Source organism: Canis aureus, chromosome 30 (genome assembly GCF_053574225.1).
Source record: "Canis aureus isolate CA01 chromosome 30, VMU_Caureus_v.1.0, whole genome shotgun sequence".
NCBI classification, from domain to species: Eukaryota; Metazoa; Chordata; class Mammalia; order Carnivora; family Canidae; genus Canis; species Canis aureus.
In genome coordinates, this window is record NC_135640.1 from 26,743,099 (window position 1) to 26,764,303 (window position 21,205).

Here is a 21,205-nt window from a genome sequence, read left to right on the forward strand (position 1 = left end):
ATGAATTGCAAGTATCTTCTCTAAGTGAGCGATTTACCTTATGCTTTGTCTATGGAATCGTTGCCTTATAGTTTAAAGCAATTTTTTAATGGACGTGTAAGTCATATGCCATAAAACTCGCCATTTAAAAGCATATAGTTCATGGGGGTGAGGGTGGATGAAATTGATACAGGGGATTAAGAGGTAAAAATTTCCACTGATAAAATAAGTGAAGTCATGGAGATGAAAATCCTTCTTTAAAAAGTATATAGTTCATTGATTTTTAGTTTTAGTAGTTTTATTTGTGCTTTTATCTTTTATTTTAGAAATCTTTCCTATCCTGATACCATAATGTCATTCTCTCCCTTTATAAAAAGCTGGGAGTGTTTGCTTCTTGTTTATGTAATTAATCCAATAGGAATAGACTTTTGGGTGTGGTGTGATGGAGTGATCTCGTTTAATGTTTACCCATATGGATAGCTAATGCACCATCTATTAAATAATCCATCCACCTCCACTGGTTTGTAATGCCATCTGTTATCTATCAAATTCCCATATATACATGAGTCAATTTCTAAGTTCTGTATTCTATTGGTTTATCTGTAAACCAATATCACACAATTTATTTTCTATAACTATAATAAATCTTGATGTCTCCAAGGCATGTCTCCTCACTTTCTTCATTTTCATATCTGTGTTTTTTTTCCGTACACTCTTTACTTCCCACATAAACATTAGGCTCAGTCTGTCAAAGTCAACAAAAAAACAGTCCTGTGGGCTTGATTAGAATTCCGCGGAATTTACATAAAGTTCAGGAAGAACTGACATATCCCAGAATTGACATCCTTACCGTATTCCCATCTAGAGTTTGATTGATCTCTTAATTTCTGCAGGTGTCTCTTTCATCCCTTGAAATTTTTTATATATTTATATTACTCCATAAATGCCATACATATATTATTACAGGATTTCTTACTAGGTATCTTATAGTTTTGGATGTTGTAAATGAGATTTGTGTGCACACATACATATTACATTGTCTGAACCTTGCTGATATAGAGGAATGCACTGATTTTCGTAGACTGAGCTTATCTTATATACTGCAATCCTGGTGAATTCTCATTCATTTTTATAGTCTGAGAAGTACAGGCAATCATATATTTAATAATAATAATAATAACTTAATTAATAAATAATAACTTCTTTTCTAATTCTTATCACTTCTTTTTAACTTACCATGTTTGTTACACTGACCAGAACAGTAGGATACTGAATAGGAGTGCTAGAGGCTAAATTGCCTCATAGTTGCCTTTATTTTGTTTTTTAAAGATTTATTTATCTGAGAGAGAGACAGAGACAGAGAGAGCATGAGGGAGGTGAAGGACAGAGGGAGAAGGAGACTCCCCGTTGAGCAGGAAACCTGATGTGGAGCTCAATCTCAGGACCCCGGGATCATGACCCAAGCTGAAGGCAGATGCTTAACTGACTGAGCCACTCAGGCACCCCATCATAGTTGCCTTTAAAGGGAAAGGTTATAATATTGTGCCACTAAGTCTGGTGTTTGAAGTACGAGTGGTTTGTTTTTTGTTTTTTTGTGAGGTTTTTTGAGATATTTATAAGGTTAAGAGGTTTTCCTCTATATTCCTAGATTGCTAAATGTTTTCTTTTAACTCTAAGTAAACAATGACTTTTTTATCAATTGATTTTCTTCTGAAGGTTAATCTTAAATTATTCTCCTTCAAGAAGCTTCCTAGAACCCTAAAGTTGGACTAAAACCTCCTCCTCCCTAATTCCACTGCATTCTGTGCTTTTCGCAGTAGAATAAACTATCTCTTATATGTCTATGCTCCCCAGTAGCATATACACCATCCAAGGGCAAAAACCATGTTTGACTCAAGGCTATATCCCCCTGAACCTGGTGTAGAACACAGAATATCTCTACATATTTATAGATATAAATGCCTGAGAACATGTTCTAGAAGCTTCATCTGCTTCTTCCTAAAACCAAATTATGTTTCTGACATTTAAGCTTAATTTACAAAGGCAAATTATGATGAAATAGAATATAAATTTGAGAGGAGTTTTAGATTTCTAGATATTTATATTTGTTCTTAATAAAATAACCCATAAAATATAAATGGCTTCTGAGAAAAACTGACTTAATTCTTGAAAGTAATTTATAACTACATTTGAAATCAAATTCATATTTGTTTTAAAATATTATTTCTTTGTGTCATGATTAAGGATAAGACCCCCTAAAAACTTCTATTTGCTCAGTAAGCACCTTTCAGAGTTGTTTTTTTTTAATATCTCAGTACTAAGAATATTTTAATTTAATTAATTTAAATGATGTTTTTTACCAATACCAAAGACCTTTCAAAATGCATTATGCTGCAGTCTCCCGTGTTTTATTCAGAATGAGCAGCTACTTAATGAGCATACAACTTCAAATGCCATTTGAAAATATGAAACCTTTATCTTTTAACTTGGTTTTGCTTCCATGCATAACATCGCTCTAAAATCACAGTGGTGATATTTATTAGCTGTCCTTACAAAACCGTGAGCAATACATCTTTCACATTTCATTGAGAAGAAAAGAAACTTAATCCCACCAGGATCTCCATTATTAGTTCTTCCTCTTGAATTTTTTTCCCCCTGGGGATTTTGCATTGGCCGGATGGTGCTCTGAAATCCTTAGATGGAGCTGCATTTTGCAGAGGCAAACTGGAAGAGCAGAAATCTATTTTTGAGTAAAAAGATTAAATCTTATATCTTGTTATCTGGCTCAGTAAATCCAACCTGGGCATTACTGGGTTCATATTCAATATTGGGCAATTCTTTTTTTCCTCACATAGCAGTTTCCCTTCATTTCCAGTAAAGTCCTGTTTTTACTTTGTTCCGTTACCAACAGTAATTAACTACTCAATTACTCCCTCTATCCCCTTGAATTCTTCCAATTCTAAAGAGTACTCTACAACTACATCTTTATGCTGGGTTCTCTCTCTCTCTCTCTCTCTCTCTCTCTCTCGGGAATTGCCAATTAAGCTTCATCTGCAGCAAAAATTGAAATATCCCTTTCCATATTCCTCACAGATGTTTATTTTTCATGAGGAAGGGTGACTGAAAGAAATGTTTGAGAATCCATTTGATGAGAAATTGTTTACTTCTTCAATTGGCCCAATCCTCACTTTCAAGCATAGTGAAGCTTTTTAATCTGCAGGTAGTTACCCTTGAGATGAAAATGTCAAAAATGGAGAAATAATTCCAAGATCATATATCCTGTCATAAGTTGTTCTAAATAGTACAACATGTAGTGTTTATTCCAAATCCTTCTCTATTGCATAAAGAAAATAATGTCCATTTGGCACCTTCTCACCTGTGTCCCTTGTCACAGTGGTGTCTAGGAACGTGTCATTTCTATATAAAACCATTTCTACATCCTATTTCCAGAAAAATAATGAATTATTTTGTTTCAGTTTTGTTAGGCATGGCCAATAAAGGTATGTAATCTACCAATAAAAGCATGTGAAAGCCAGGACCAATGTTTGTCTTCTCTACTCATTCATATGCTATATTCAAAGTTTAACCTTTGCTCTCTAGCAGCATCGAATGACTTGGTTTTTCTCAAACTGATCATTTCTTATATTTTTCCTTTGCAATTGAAAGTCTCTCTCTTTGGAATGTACCTTCTTTCTTCACTGTCCATTTATGTAAATACCTACTCTTCTTCAATACTCTGATCCAATTTCATGTTTATGAGACTTTCCCTAAACATTTCTTTCTAAACATACACACACAAAGACATAGCTGTTTTCTCTCTTCCTGGCTCTCCAATTACACTTTATGGATTAATTCATTGAATTAAAATTATTTGTCTACACTTTTTTTCTTATTAGATGGTGAAATCCTAGAGGTCAAGGTATATCATTTATTCATCTTTGGATCTCAGAATCTAGCTCAGTACTGCTATGGTAATTAATAGGCACTCAATATGTATTTGTAAATAACTGATGGCATATTATATGCTGACTTTGTAAAAGCATTCTTAAATTCTGGAAAATGATACTATTTCTCTGTCTTGAGCTTATTACCTGTAACCATAATGACCAAAAGTAAACATGCCATTTTAAACCAACTTAAGAAGATTTGTTGTGGTGATCAGTTTGCAATATGTACAAATACTGAATCATTATGTTGTACACCTGAAACTAATGTTATCTGCCAACTATATTTCAATTAAAAAGTAGATATGCGATTGTTAAAGTTGAAGTTTAAAAGCTTTTCATGAGATGTAAGTAAAATTAAGAATTCCTAACTGAAAAAAAGGAAAAAAAAAAGTGGGGATGTAGAATCTGAATTTATTTGTCAAAATAAATTCTTATTTAGAGTATAAAATGTCTAAAAAGGAGAGAGATGAGTAAAATAAGATTTTTCAACTAAAAGGTAAATTGAAAGTTAGTTCTTGTAATCTCTTTAAAAATGAGCCTTCGTGGTTAATTTGCAAAACAGAAAGGAGAGTTGAAGTAAACAGAGTTAAGAGCTAAACATCTCTATTCTCATTATTTTAGAGGGGTCTCAACAATGACGATGAAGTGTACCTTACCTTACCAATTTGTGAACAGTCTAGAATGACCCAAATTATATTTTGCACTCTTTTTAGTCCATTTTAAACTGAGCCAAGATACTTTCTATTTTGAAAACAAACGAAAATAGAAACCAAATTATAACCAATTTATAAAATTAGTCATTTAGGATATTTCACCGATTTATAAAATTAGTCATTTAGGATATATAACATTCCATTATGTTTATTGCTTTTTTCCTTATTACTTTTCTAATAACTACAAAGATTTAATTTTCTGTTAAGATGATTAAAATGATTTTAGTAAGAATGTGCCTGGATACTTGGAAGAGAGGAAGTGTAGTTTATGAGTTCCAAAATAGCAATATTTGAAAACATGTGCATGAAAGAACTTTTGTAAGCATTCTTGGAATGACTCTTTTTCCTAAATACTCCCCCCCTTGCCACCCACCCCCAACTTAAAAAAAAAAGGCTTGGGTGGAGTTAAGAACTCTTTTCAAATCTTAAACAATAAGTGGAAATCCTGAAAATGTATTCTCCTTTATTCAGTGGGGAAAACACTTTAAGGTTTCTCTCTCTCTCTCTCTCTCTCTCTCTTTTTCTCCTGAGAATTATTTAGCAAAGGATTTACTTAGTGGCTTCTATTTTGAATAGAAAATTCAGTTTTAACGGCCTGAAATATAATGCCATCTGTGTTTCTCCTTCTCCCCCCACTCACAACACAATTCCTCTTTTTCAAACATAACAAGTACATGGCCTAAATAACCCAGATAAATATATCAATTCAACTAATTCTTTAACCAAGGATAAAATTTAAAAGTTAGAATATGTGCCATTAAAAATGTAAGTGTGAATGCAAATATAAAATATACAAAGGACATCTATACATTTAAATGTTTTAAGTTCTAATTAAGTAATTTTGTCTTCTCTATATATTTACCAAGGAAGAGGTAGCTATGAGGTGAGAAATAAGGGCACACAACACAAACGATGGTGGACATTAATATATAGGACCAGGAGCAGGGGACCAAAGAATCACAGAATTAATCTGAAGCCAGTTTCCTCAAATCTATACCACCACTGGGCCCACTTACACATCTGCCTGAAACAGCAATAGCTCATATGTGGAATCCACTAGAAAATAAAATTGGAATTTAGTAATAACGTATTTTAAGTTTTTTGTTTAAAGTGATATACAAATGTAAAATATCATTATATATTCATAGTTAGGGTATTCTGAGCTGATTGATTCCTGTAAATATCATTCTGACTAATTTTTAATGTAAGAGGGAAACTTAATCACTTTTTCAACAAGACTCAAACATTTTATTTAGAGTTTATTTTGCATTTCAAAGAATGCTTAAATTCCATTCGTCAATCTTTATTACAGCCTGACATTTCTTATATAGCCATGATAGACTTAAAGAGTATCCCCCAAAATGATTCTTTTTGGCCTTATTCAGAGAGACATGATCTCTGACATCAGCTCCAACTTTGATTCTGTCAAGTTCATGTGGTGCCAGCTTTTCTATCTTCGGAGTGGAAGATGTTATAAGCCATATCAGTGGACATATTCCCAAAATAGCCAGGCACATTTCCCTTCATGCCTAATCTTTCCTGTTTCTACTAAAGCCTTCCCAGGGCAGGAGTTAAGCCACAACAGAACAGCTCCCAAATCATCCTGATAGTCACTTGAAAAATAAAAACTAAGAATCTAACCTAAGAGGCTAGACTCTTGCTATTATTTGAAAGCCATGGGTGATTTTCGACTCTGAAAATTCTTACATTCCTAATTTTCTAACTTCTCAACTTCAAAATCTATGTAGAACTGAGATTTGTACACCTTTCAGACATACGACCCTGAAAGCAGTTCTTGTTTTTCCATTTCCCTTTGCCGAGAAGCCTCTCCAAAACAAATTCTTTTTTTTTTTGAGGTGGCTTGAACTCATGACCCCGAGATCAAGACCTGAGCTGAGATCAAGAATCAGACACTTAACCAAGTGAGCCACCCAGACACCCCTCCAAAATAAATTCTTAATTTGTTATAGGGAAATGCTCAACACATACACATGTGCATCTTTCGTTGATGTTTGTAGTTGGTTACCATTTTACATTATTGATGGCCTTTCTTGGGCCATAAACTTATTTCCTGAAGTTGCTTGATACACATGAGGTAGAACATTGACATTTCATATCTCAACTGTTTTTAATTCATAATGCCTCTTTTCCCTGATATCAACTGAATGGGTTAGACAAATACATGGCAAAATAAACTAGCCATAATTAAATGACACATTAGCTTACAAATCCTTCAACAAAGCAGACAAAAACATACAGTTTAAAACGTTAAAAAGTGATTAATAATATGAATGCGGTTAACTAAAAACATTATTATAGAACACAAATTAGGCAGTAAAAGAATACTTAAGTTCCTTCTAATAAAAGTAGCTTATTTTGCAAATCAATTTGCACATTTTGTCAAATAATATAACACTAGATAGTGATGAGTGTTTAGTATCTCCAGTGAAGATTTTATGTCAATAACGATTCTCAAAATTTCTTGCCCCATCTATAAAAAAGCACTTTGTGAAAACACAGCTGAGCAATGGAAAAAGCATCAATATTGCCAAATCTGACCAGTACTCACGAGAGGATATTCCCAATATAAGCGTAGTAGGAGCAGCAGTAGGGAGTGGTCCCATCACAGCAGTAAGATCTGCAGTCTTTGCCACACTGAGCAAGGCAATCCTCTGCAAAATAAACACCACATATGTCCTTTACAGTCCTGAAATCACAGGTTCGTGAAAAAGTATTCTATTTAATTATCTCACCCTGTCAACGACCACTCTTCTGTGCATTTAGATATTTATTTTACATACTCAGAATTCCAAGACATGTGTAAGCATCTAAACTAGTCTCCCTTCCCTCCTGGACATAAATCTAAAAGAGGCAAAGATCATTCTTTTCTTAATTTCTTGATCAAGCACCATAATTGGAGTCAGACTTGTTGAATGAGACAATGAAAGGAGAAATGAATGATCCAATGAATCAGTCATTCAATTTTTCAATAGAATTCTTTTTTTAAAAGATTTTATTTATTTACGAGAGAGAGACAGAGAGAGAGAGAGAGAGAGGTGGGGCAGGGGGAATATACACAGAGGGAGAAGCAGGCTCCATACAGGGAGCCCGATGTGGGACTCGATCCCGGGTCTCCAGGATCATGCCCTGGGCTGAAGGCAGGTGCTAAACCGCTGAGCCACCCAGGCTGCCCCAATAGAATTCTTATAAAGTTTTAAATGATAAAGTCTTGACTTGAAGGTACTACTCCCAATTAAATTCATTTTATGGAAAGTATTATTGACATGTATAAAGTCAACTGGAGATAATTTAAAAATAATGTATATTTTCATGAGAGTGCATTATATGTCATTCTTTTTTTCTACATTTTTAAAGTCTTAATAATTATAGTTTGCACACATATGGTAACACAAATGAGTCTGCATATCCTGTCAATCCATCTGGATTGGAAGATAATGAGTTAGTTGTAGAAACAGGTTCCTGTAGATAACTAACGTGTAAATGATTAAGAATTTATTTAATGTCAGATTTAAGAATCAGTAAGTTTTGAAACAGCACTGTGGGAAGGGGGAAGGTATTATCTGACTTAAAAAGACATGTTGGAGCTGATAAAACCAAATCACTGTTTTTTCCCCGTATGTTTTGATAAAGAAAATTATACCCAAAATGCTGGATAAAAGCTACCCTGGATTTTAAAAATTCTTTGTGCCACCTAAATGATTTATGTTATTATCATTTAGTTATAATCCGTGGTATAAATTATTATGGACATGTGAGTTTCAGATACATGATTAGGAAAACATTAAGTTACAGGCTGATAATTTATGTGTTTACGAATCACAAAATAAGTCCTTTCCAACTCAATCTCTAAATGTAACATCAATTATGATCTAAATTATATAACACTTTTGCTTTCCTGTCAAATCATAACGAAAAGTGCAAGATGTTACCTTATGTCTGTATGTCCATGTAACTGATTTATCTAGAGAGGAAAATTCAGATTTTGTTTTTAAATCACCTCTCTGGCAGGATGATTTCTGAAAAATGGATGTGATCAAAAGGTAGCAAGGTTCATTCACCTTTGTCAAAACTGCATGGCCTTTGTAGAGCAAGTGAAAACATGTGTATTTCTCCCCCTCAATTTTATTTCCACCTTAATGTGTCTTTTTTTATTTCTGAGATGTGGTAAGAAGAAATGAGAGGAAAAAAAATAATTACCCTTGTAAGATTCAGTAACACTACTTAAAACCACTGTTAAATTTTGAAGACAGAAACACAATCTAATGATTTATTGGCAGTGTACAGTTTTTTTGCAGAGTATATCACACTTTTTAAGATTATTTATCATTTTCTCAGTGAATTTCTACAGCTCTCATTTTTAGTGCTGTTTAGTTAATTCAAATATTTAGACTAGATAGCTGTCTCAAGAAGCTTCTCAGAGATGTTTTGCTTCATGTTCTTTAAAGCTATTCAGACAGTGGGAGAGCTGAGGCCCCCACTTCTGTCTGAGAGGGACAACCCATAGGTAAGTAGCAGCATGGGGTGCCTTTTGAATGGTGCCCACGATGACATCTTATTCAGCTCTCTATGAATATCAAAGATCCAATTACTATAGTTGTATTCCAATTACTACTATTAGAAGGACATGGTGTTATCAAAATATTTTGAACCAGTGTTACAGGAAACCAAGCCCATTATCTTGTAGCCAAGAAGCTGGACTCTACCTGCACCAAACATCAAGATCATGTCACACATTGTTCATTATTTTTTTATGGCCTTTTCCAGCACTCCTGTCAACTTCCCAGAATTAAACCACCAAAAAGGGCAGATTTAATAGTACGGCAAACACATTCACAATCACATTTCCAAACTGAGGTTGTGACCACACCTCACATCTTATTTTAATATGTTAGTCGCTTTCTCCAGTTTATTTAAGAATAATTCTATGAAGATCATCTTTGCATCTTTGGTCCAAATTATTGTTAATAAAATTGTAAGACTACACATTTTCTCTTTCAAGAAAAAAATTTGAAATTTGTATTTAATTTAAAAACTCATTTTACTATAAATATTTGGCTTCTTCCTATGTTTGACTGGTTTCAATTATCTTTTATACTATGATTTGCTCATTCTTGGGTCACTGGAATAAAGCATCCAATGGTCAAAAAAAAAAAAAAAAAAAGAATAATTCTGTGAAGATCAGATCTGGAAAACACCGAAGCATTTTCTCACCCATAAAGAATAGAACATTCCAATTGTTTCAGCAGATAAATGATGTTCCTTCTAATATCCAAGTTAATATCCTTGAAAAATAGCCAGCTGAAACTTTCTTCAGTGACTTTAATTAAAGGCATGATCTGGAAGGAGGTTCTCCAGCCCTCACCCCACCATAAGGAATGTGTAGCACAGGAAAAGCTACATCTGGCTGCAAGCACTGGTTCAGAAATGATTCTTGTAAGCTACAGCTGAGGATAAGAGAGGAAGGAAAGGGAGGAGACACCAATCCCTGGCTAAGGCTGGGAAGGTAAAACCTGGGCCAAATCCTGTCTTTGTCGCCTGCCTGCGGCGGGAGTTGGGTGATAATATAAACTTCACCGGCTCTCTTTCCAAAGGCGGTTCCACAGCAAAACATGATGCTTTAGGTAGAGAAACTTTGCTCTTACCTCCTTAACAAGTGGAGCAAGATTTTAATTTAGCATTTGCTTTGGGGGAAAATAATTCGGGTTATGGGCAATGCATCTGCCAGGCTTTTGTCGCATGAAAGCTGGCAATTCATTTAACAGGGTGTCTCAACTTGCAGAGCTGCGTTGTCTCCCCATCTCACTCCAGTTCTCACCTCCAGCCACCTCTCCTAGTTCCAATTAAAATGAATTTATGTCTTTCTCGCAAATACGTATCTCATGGTTTTTGCCTTTGTTCACATTATATCCTACTTCATTCCCTTATGTCCAAGGCTTCCCCATCAAAGGTCTAGTTCCTAAAATTTCCCTCTTAATTCAATTTCTCTGAGCAAACATTGAGTTCTTCTTACGGGTCAGGTATTTTGCTAGTCTCTGGATATTACGCGGAACAAAGCACACATCACCTTCATAGAGCTTACACTTCCAGGCCAGCAATGAGGTCCCCTCCTGTGAACACCTGTGGCACACGACTGTACTTCTCCTATGCACAGCCTTTTATACATCAAAGTAGGCATGCCTTACCTCCCAGACAAGACTTAGAGCATGGCCTCTGTCCTATATATCACTCAACATACTTCCCTCAATAAATACGGGGTAAATTGGTAAGGTAAGCATAAAAGACTTCTGAAGCAAAGAATTCAGGAATTAACACTAAAGAGCGCATTAGCTCAACGTTTCTTATCAAAGTCAGTGAGTCAATTTGGTATTATTGGCTTGTGATCACTTTGCGGCTTACTAAGGAGGGATGCAGAAGGAGAGCAGAAATGAATGGAAGGAAACTTTCTAAACTAACCAAACTTGTTGCCAGCGGCCAGCTCTGCAGATTTCCTGAGGCCCCACTGGGGACTGTGCACCTATTACTGGGGGCAGAGGAGTCAAGGAAGGAAAAGTGTGCACATTAGAAGCTTTCAGTTTACCACAGGGAATACAAGAGACAAAAGAGTGAGTTTTTGTTCAAGGGGTAACTGGGTAAGAGGCGTGAGGTCGTGTTCTATTTTCTTCTTTTTGTTTTCTTTGGATAAACACAAGAGACGGAAAAGAATTATTGCTCCAAATGAACTGATACAATTTTAATACAAAACAAACATGAATGCGATCGTTTCTTCCAGTCTCTCAAATTGTGAACACCTTACACACCGTGAGTAAAAGAAATAAGCATCGTGAACGGGCTAGAAAGTCTTTTCTCCTCATTAAATAGGAAGTACTCTTCCTACTTTTGTAAACTTTTGTATTTGAAAGCCAGCCTTTCCCTTGCCATATGGTATTTTTAAAGTAGCTTGTGGACAGCCACTAATTTGCATTTTAGTGCACAAACTGAAAATATCTATAGAAGTTCGGGGAGTCACTTGTGGCAAGGTTGAATGAGAAGTTCAGTTCTCTTGATGTTTAACAATGCTCAAGAACATCTTCATCTCAGTTGCAATTATCTTTGTAAACATCAAAAAGCCACATCACAGCGCTGCACAGATTTACTATTGCAAGGTCACAGGTAAGCCTGTGATTTTTGTCCTGGGGAGTGAGAGACATGAAAACATTTTACAAGCAACTTTGCTGGTAGCTTGTTCAATAGGAAGCAGATGCAAAGCCACACGTGTAATTAAGCTTATATATGAATAACCAATGAAAGGCCATTCTGAGCTCCCTCCCTCACAAAACAGGAAAACCGCTTTGCTCCATCAATTATTAGCAAATTCTCAGGAAGAATAATTAGGAGGAGGGACGTGAAATCCCTTTCACCTATAAACAGTGCTTAACGAAATCAATGAAAACGGATTAGTCTCTGGGTGAATTTTCGCCCCTCCAAAACCTTATAATTGATACCAAAACATCCAGTTACCCAGGCTGCCACACTTGAGAATGACCTAAAGGGCAAAAAAAAAAAAAAAAAAAAAAAAAAAAAAAAATCCCAAAGGTCTACAGATTTTTAAGTTCTAAATACTCAGAGTGTGGGGATGGATGGCAGGGGCAGTGGGTAGCCCACCCTGAAATGGAAAAGTCACCACATTCGTTTATTGGAAAACTTGAGCAAATTCAGCAAATACCTCCAATCTCAGGTGTTCAGAGGCACTTTTTTTCCTCCCACCCCCCTGCCTCTGCCCTCAACCCCCAGGTTCCTGAGTCCTGGATGGGAGTGGATACGTTTTACCCTATCCAGAGAGTAAAATCCCCTAAATGCGGGACTGGGGTGTTCAAGTTGCTTGCGGAGGGAGAGAAACGAAGCGAAAAGGAGAAAAGGGAAAGCTAAGGAGAAGGGACAGAAGGGAAGCGCGCGGAGGTGGAGCGCGGGCCCCGGCGGGGACCCCACAGCCCGGCTCCCCCGAGGCCCCGGCGCCCCGGGCTCGGTCCCCGTCCCCTCCCCTCTCCCGCCGCCCCCGCCACCGACCTGCGCAGACAAAGAGCAGGACCAGCTTCGGCAGCAAGATCCCTGGGCACCCGGGCAGCCTCCGCGCGTCCATCCACGCCGGTGGCCGGAGGGCGCGCGCCAGGACGCACGGACGGACGGACGGACGGACCGCAGACAGGGCGGGAGCGAGGGGAGAGCCGGGGCGGGGGGGGGGGCTCAGAGGGAGCCGGCCGAGCTCCCGGGAGGGGGGTCGCGGGGAGCCCGGGCCATCGCCCTGGGAGCCTCGGGGGAGCCTTGGAGGGGGAGCGCGGGGAGCGCGGGGAGCGCGGGGAGCGAGGCCTCTTTGTCTCCGCCCGCGGCGCTCCGGCGGCAGGAGGGGCGGCAGCTCCGTCCCGGGCCACCCGGGCTCACATTTCATCTCCGCGGGTGGCACCGACGTGGGGCGGGGGCAGGGGCGGGGGGCGGAGGGGTGGGGGGGTGGGGGCCCCCCCGACTCCTCCCCACCCTCGGGTTCTTGCTTCTGGACCGCGACTCCCTCAACTAAGTGGGACTTTTTCTAACCCTGCGTTTTGGCCGTCGCCAAGCAGTTTAGCAAGACGCTTTTTCATCCCGCCCGCCTCCACTCCAGTTGTTGCTTTAGAAGCAATGGGTGAAGACGAGTTTAGTTTGTTTTGTTTTGTTTTTTTAGTTTAGGTCTCTAAACAGTGTAGAGAATTTTCAGGGTTGAAGGTACTGGACCAAGAAAGCCAAGTAAAAAGCCCGGGGAGAATTGGAAAGTACAGAAAAGTATAAGGTATCTTCGCTGAAAGCTGATAAAATGTTTGTTAACCATCTGAAGCATTGCCAGTGAAGTCTTGGGAAACAAAACAAGAATGCACACTGTCATCCCTATTTTTGGACACTGTTTTGGAGTTACAGGCCTATGCAATTAGACAAGAGAAAGAAAAAAAAAGCTATAAAAATTGGAAGGAAAATTATCATTTGCAAATGATATGCTTGTATATGTGGAAAATCTTAGCTAGAGCTAAGTGACTAAAGAATCAATCATTTTCTTTCATGGAAAAAAAATCAGAAAGTTCTCAGTTTTATGCATGAAAAAAAGAGAGAAATGAAAAAGTGAATAGGATAATTCTCTTTATTAAAGGGAATCCAACCAACATCATTAGGATAACAGATTTCTCTAAATTAATAAAAAAAATCTGAGAATTAAATCAATCTTAATAAAAATACCAATATGAGCTTTTTTTCAAACCAATCTGAGCCTAAAGTTTATATAGAAAATAAATCTGTAAGAATATCTATTAAGAAATGAGTGATGAATGGGAAAAGCATCAATGGAAAATAAACATATTATACCATCACAATAAATGAAACTGTTTTGATTAACACAAGAATAGATAGATTCATTAGAACAGAATGGAGAATATAAAAAAAAGAGATACATTTGTATAGAAATTTATAGATTTTTTTTAAAAGGTAGTTTTAAAGCAAGAGAGGAAATAATGGGTTATGCAGAGAATTGTGTTGGGAACCTAAGTAGGCATATGTGGGTTCTTATCTCCTTTTCTCAATCCAATTTCATATGAATTAAATATTTAAGCTTAAAGATGCAATTTTAAAAATATTAGATAAAAGAATGGGAGAATGACATGTAAATAATTATGGTATAATTCTGGAAGTCTTCTCTAAGTATTATAAAAAACTCAGAAGTCATAAAAGAAACAAATTGACCAATCTGACTCAAGAATGAAAAATTTCTGTATATGAGAAGCCCCATATTTAACTGGCAAAATATTTACAATGCGTGGGATAGACAACGTCCTGATATCCTTATTATGTTAAAAAAAAGAAACTTAAAAAATCAATAAGGAAAAGAAAACCAATAGAAAACTTAGCAAAGACATTAATAGATTATCTATCTATCTATCACCTATCTGTCTCTAGTTTTCTAAACATCTTTACTCCCCCAAAAGAAAAAAAAGGTAAAATTCAAATTGACAGTGAGACATCATTTTTTCATATATCAGATGAACCAAAAAAAAAAAAAAAAAGCCCACCTAACTTTTAAAGAGAGCAATGTAGCAACATGTATCAAGATTCAAATGTGCATGCAATTTAATGTAATCAGTCCTCCTCTAGGAATTTAGTCCTATAAATATGCTGCTGAGAGAGTTTAAGAGGATAGAAGGAAAAATTGCCTTCAAAATAAATACAACCTGAGATTTCTAGTGTGTTCTATGCCTCAAGGAAGGCCTAACTATCTAGCAGTCCAATAAGAAACCTGGTCACTCCTCTTTTGCAGTCCCAACAGCTGATCTATCACCAGATTTTACTGATTGTGCACCTAAACAACACTCAAATGTATTTGTATATTAACTTCTATCTCTGCTCTAATCCAGGCTCTTAGAGACTCCATTACAACCAGTCTCCCTGCCTCCAAGGATATTCTCCAGACTGAAGCTCAAGTATTTCTTCTTAAACTATAGATTTTATCACATTCACTCACCTATTTAAAACCCAGGGCATTCCTCTTGTTCTTGGTTTAAATCCAGACATTTAATCCATGGTTTTTGAGAAACTTTATCACTAGGTCCCGTTGCTTTTAACCTGATCTCAACATTCTGCTGGGGAGCACAATTTCTAAATAACTGGGAGAATTTCTAAATAACTGGGAGAATAACTGGAGGAAGTCTCAGATATACAAGATTTTGAGTCCTAAAAGAAGAACATACAGGTGTAAGTCAGTGTTTGCAGAGCTGGAGAATAAAACTGAAGGTTTTCAGAATGGAAAGATGCTTGCCTCTGCATATGAAACTGGGTGCAGAACTCTAGACATGGGATGGAGCAGCAGGCATCTAGTGATGAAGGACAAGACTACACTGGCCCAGTTCTTGCACTCAAGCTCTGCTTGTTGCCATTGAATCCAGTAGGAAGTTGAAGTATTGATCAGAGTAGCCTCTCCAGGCTTACTTTTGAGAAGTTTGATGAGCCTTCTCCTCATACACTTCAATGGAATGGCCAAAGCAAGCTTTCCTGCTAGTTCACCATTGCAAAAGAAATTTACCTTCAAGTACTCATGTGCTTAGGAGATCTAGCTCAATTGATATCCAAAGACAAAGAAAGATATCAAGCCACTTAAGGAAATGTGGTAGCTTAAAAAAAGGATTTAAGAAAAGAAAAAAATATGTACGTATATATGGATGGACATGAATACACAAATATATATGAAATGAAAAGCCTTAAAACAGCACTTGAGGGCAGAAAAGAATTTCTGGAAGTTAGAATAAAACTTGATTTGAGATTTTAAAAATATCATAGAAAAAATTATAAAATTGTCACAGATTTAAAAAAAACCAAGTTAGGCTGTTAGATCAAATAAAGGGCATATTTCATAACACAGAAAAATGCAATGAAATAGACCATGAATAAAAATATGAGAAATGCTAAGGCACATAAAAGAGACCAAATATGGAAATAGTGTGCAGGCTAGGAGTGGTTATAAAAGAAACAAAATATGAAGAAGCAAACATTAAAAGATTATTTTTTAAAATTCCAAGCTATAATAAAGTTTGGATTTTCAAATTTAAGATGGCAAATGAGTTCCAAGAAAACATTTGTCAAGAAGAAGCATGCAAGAGGAATGAACTAGATGGGTGAAGGATATTAAGGATATTAAGGATATTAAACTTTTTGTGATGAGTGCTGAGTATTGTATGTAAGTGATGAGTCATTGAATTCTACTCCAGAAACCTATATTGTACTGTATGTTAACTGAGTAAAATTTAAGTAAAAAATAAATAAAAAATTTAAAAAGAGACATGCGTATATACATATCCTAGAGACCCATTTAAACTAATATAAATTTAAAGTCATACACAATTTTCTATGTAATAAAAAAAGGTCTGCTTTGAAAGGGAATCAGACTTTGGACTTCTCATTTGCAACCTTAGTGAAAATATTTCAGTACCTTTATCATATTTCCAAACCAGATTCCACCAATATTTGAGTCCATTAATATGCTTATAACAGTATTAATTAAAATGTTAAGACATGATAAAAAGCTTACATATCCAGCAGAACAGTTCTGTGAATTAGGATATGTGCATATTATGGATTAATATCCAATACTTTAAAATACTGCGGTAAGTCCTTATGATGTATAGTTATGAGGATAAATGGAAAGGAAAATATCCAAGGGAAATAATCCATGGATGATTGTGCTATATATTTATACTGTGAGACACTGCTTGGCAGTAAAAACAAGTTTGAAGAATATGCAACAACGTGAATGAATCTCTGGAAGAATATGTTGAGCAAAGAAGCCAGATGCAAACAAATCACTGTATAATATTGTTTACATGAAACTCTAGAAAAGGCAAAATTAATTTATAATGACAGAAAGCAGATCAGTGGTTGCCTGGAAATGGGGGTAGGAATATAAATTTGATTACAGAGGGTCATGAGCAAACTTTTTGGGGATGATTATAAGGTTCTGTATCCTGATAATAGTGGCCATCACCCAGGTGTATGCATGTGCTGAAGTCATGGAAATATACAATAACAGAACACTTAAAATATGTATGTTTTAGTGTATGTAAATTATACCTCAAGGAAATTTATATTTTGTCTTAAAGATTTATTTTAGAGAAATAGAGAGCTGGGGGAGGGGCAGAGGGAGAATGAATCCCAAAGCAGATTCCCTGCTGAGCATAGAGCCCAACATGGGGCTTGATCCCAGAGCCCTGAGACCATGACCTAAGCTGAAATCAAGAGTCAGCTGCTCAACTGACTGAGCCACCCAAGCAGTCCAAAGAAGTTTTTTCAAAAGCTGTGTCTAATATATACATGGGAGATAAGAATACACACAAATTTGTAAAAAAAAAATTAGCTATTTTTTGACTGCTGGAATTCTAATTGTTATTTAACAGTTTCCCCAAATTTTCACTATAGCTATACATAGCTCTTAACATATAATAAATGCTAGCTTTAAAAAGATGCATGCATCTTTTGCAATATTGTTTTGTCATTAAACTCATGTCTGTGGAGAATATTGAATAATACAGAAAAATCTCATGGTCTCTCTAAGGAAGAAGCAAAACTACATTTCCTTTGAGATCCTAACCTAGTGAATACATGGATATGTACTTCTTTATTCTCATTTATATGTTTTGCAAATATTTAGCAAAAAACATGTATTCTCTGATAATGACAAAATGGGTTTTTAAATAAAATCTTTTAGTCTGATCATGTCAATTAGGTGTTTCCTAACAATTAATATGAAAGTAACTACTATTGCATTTTGAAAATTGAACCGCTTTATCTCTTGAAGATACTTTAATTCCTGTCATAGGGATGCCTGGGTGGCTCAGTGGTTGAGCGTCTGCCTTCGGCGCAGGTCATGATCCCGGGGTTCTGGAATCAAGTCCTGAATCAGGCTCCTTGCATGGAGCCTGCTTCTCCCTCTGTCTGTGTCTCTGCCTCTCTCTGTGTGTCTCTCATGAATAAATAAATAAATATAATCTTTAAAAAAAAGTCCTGCCATAGTTCTGAAACTTTAAGATATATTCATCAATGAGCATATATTAGTATTTCATGTGTAATTTGGTGTTGCATTTACATTATAGTTCTGCCTTTGGATGATGTCTAAACCATCATTTTAAGTGTATGTAGATGATTAAAAAGCTCTAGGGGATATATGAGATATGATTAATTTTAACATACAGTCTTATTTAGAGCCAGAGAGTTAGAACAGAACAGGATTTCATGGATTGTCCAGGTGAAGTTCCCTGTTTCATAGATGAAAAAACTAAGGGTAAATTATCAAGTCAGCTAGAGGCTCTGCAAGTTCTGGTGTGGAAAGATCGCATATCAGATTTTGCTGTGATATAATAGAGTGTGCCTGAGTGGTGATGATTCCCTTTAAGTTTATTTTTCTTCAAATGACTTATTTCATCACATAGTCTGATTAATATAACTCATTGCAATTAGTTACTCATTAATAAGCAAAAAAAAAAAAAAAAGAAAGAAAACCAAACCCTTTTGTATACATGGAAGTCTTCTACTTGTGTCTGGTCTTTATGTTCATTAGAAGATGTGTGGATGCCAAGAAAAGCAAGGCTCATACAAAAGAAAAAAAATCTGGAAGAATGCAAGCGGAACAACAACAACAACAACAACAAAACGAGGAAGAAAAAGGGAAATGACCTAAAATATGGCATTCAGCACATAGAAAAAATATTGATTGCTTATTTAGTGCCAGAACCATTTCTAGGTTCTTTAAATTTTTAATTAATACTTTCAACATCCTAATGAAGTGGATACTATCATTGTCACCCTTGTTGTGTGAACAGTCATTGAGACCCAGCATGAATAAATAACTTTGCCCAAGGTCACACAGCAATGAGTGGTGTCCTGATAATGTAACTTCAGAGCAGAGCTTTTACTGTTAACCATAGAGGTTAAGTTGTCTTTCAAAACTAATAGCCTATTTGGTTTTGGTGAAGTTTAAGATTCTTGGTTTGGCCGTATCAGAAACATGAGACAAAGAACTTGAGGATGAGCTTTTGCAACAGCAATTATTTAGTTTAATCAGCATCTCTCCTGTGCCAGACCTGGTACCAACTGTGAGAAGGCTTAAAGAAAGAGCCTTCTTTAAACCTTTTAGAAGAGCAGTTTTGATAAAAGTTCTTGGTTATAGGACTTTCTTTCTCCCTCGATTCTATGTCACATGATGATAATCTATGTTATGATGAAATGTTCCTTACATTTTGGAAAATCATCCCCTCATGTGTAGTATCTCATTTAATCAAACTAACAATCCTAAAATGGATTGTATTACTATTAGGAATTTTTTTTTTTTTGCTTTGTATTACTATCATTGTGTTACAGTTTAGAAGTGTACATTCTGAAAGTTTCTTGGGCTTCAGGAACACCTGCGAAGTCTGTTAAAACACAGTTCTCTAGGGCAGCCTGGGTGGCTTAGCGGTTTAGCCCCTGCCTTTGGCCCACGGTATGATCCTGGGGTCCCGGGATGGAGTCCCACATCGGGCTTCCTGCATGGAGCCTGCTCCTCCCTCTGCCTGTGTCTTTGCCCCCCGCCCCATCTCCCAAGAATAAATAAATAAAATCTTAAAAAAAAAAAACAAAAAAAACAAAACACAGATCTCTAGACCTGTTCCTGATTCACAAGGTTTAGGCAAATCACCCTTTTAAAGTTCTCATTTGTATATCTCCCAAGGTTATTTGATGAGCATCTCAAAATTAAAAGTGGGCTTTGAGTTTGTGGGGGTACCCACTCAATATGGCCATATTAGTTTGTCAAAGGAAATTTGAGAGAGAGTTCATGTAATAACCATATGCTTTGAAATATTAATTTAGTTTAAAAAGTCTGTCTACAGGGAAGTAAGTTCACTGAATAATACATCTTGGAAATCACTCCATATCGGTTCATAGTGATTGTCTTCATTCATTTTTTATTGCTCCAGGATTTCTGGGAAGATGGCAAAGTAGAGGGATTGTAAGCTCATTTCATCCCATAGGTGCACCTCGACAACAGGCACATCAGTGCACCCAATTCCAAAAATGACCCAAAGGCTGGCAGAACAGATCCTCCCCAGTTAATGGCATTCAGCACATAGGAAAAATATTGATTGCTCCTCTCCTCACAGAGAGGAGGCTACATCAAAGGGATGGGAGGGGTGGAGACATGGTCAGGAACTAAATTCCTAGGGAAATTAGCCACCACTGGGAGGAACCCCACAATCACAGGGAAGGGAGAGGATACCCCAGCTACTGGGGACCCACACCGGAAGATAAGTCCAAGTAACATTTGGCTTTGAAAACCAGTGGGGCTTAACTTTACAAGTTTTTATAACCAGTGAGTCTTGTCATCATGAACTTTAGAAATCAGTGGGTGGGAAAAAGCTGGGAGAGAGGGAGGGCGGTAGAAAACAGTCCCTGCCTTTAAAGATCCTGTGTAACAGACAACCTGCCAGGAACAGCATTGAGACAGCAGTTTGAAAGGTGCCTGGGATACAGAGAAGGATATATTTACTACATTAAGAACAAGTGCTGTAGGAGTGGGGATCCTTAGGAAACTTCTCCAAGAACAAAAGAGCTGGTACCATTCCTCCCTACCCCTCAGCCTAGATATGTGGATGCCCACAGCAACCAGCATGAATACCCTCCATCATTTTTTATTGCTCTATAGTAGTCTACTGTAGATGTGTACCATAGTTTTCTAATATGCTGGGGCATGTTAGTGTCCAATATTTTACAATTACAAATAATGCTGCAATAAATAACACTTGAAAATATGTGCTTTCTTATTGCTGTGTTTGCAGGGTAAACTCACACAAGCGGAATTGTTGGGTTGAAGGGTAAATGCATACGTTGCTTTTGTTAAATATTGTTAAATTCTTTTACAGAGAGGAGGTCCCGTTTCTTCCATTTCTACCAGAAGAGCATGTGAGTGTCCGTTTCTCCCCAGCTCTGTCAATATAATCCATTGTTAAGCTTTCAAGTTTTTCTGTTTTGTCAATT

General features: G+C 36.7%; 1 protein-coding gene and 1 long non-coding RNA gene across 7 annotated transcripts in view; one reads left to right on the forward strand and one right to left on the reverse strand.

The window, feature by feature from the left end:
- Positions 1-12,878, reverse strand: part of CYYR1 (cysteine and tyrosine rich 1) — a 106,235-nt gene extending 93,357 nt beyond the window's left edge. Inside the window, exons 1-2 of the mRNA XM_077878897.1 lie at positions 12,704-12,878; positions 7,209-7,311 (exon numbers count right to left, since the gene is read on the reverse strand). Of these exons, the coding sequence (XP_077735023.1) occupies positions 7,209-7,311; positions 12,704-12,776 (176 nt within the window). The 5' untranslated portion in view covers positions 12,777-12,878. The remainder of the gene's footprint in view (positions 1-7,208; positions 7,312-12,703) is intronic.
- Positions 1-21,205, forward strand: part of LOC144301802 (uncharacterized) — a 467,418-nt gene that overhangs the window by 366,348 nt on the left and 79,865 nt on the right. For 5 of the 6 annotated variants that reach the window (XR_013368689.1, XR_013368684.1, XR_013368682.1 and 2 more), the window contains one exon: positions 21,091-21,130. The exons of the other annotated variant lie outside the window; for it this stretch is intronic. This is a non-coding gene — a long non-coding RNA (uncharacterized LOC144301802). The remainder of the gene's footprint in view (positions 1-21,090; positions 21,131-21,205) is intronic. 6 annotated transcript variants of the gene reach the window in all.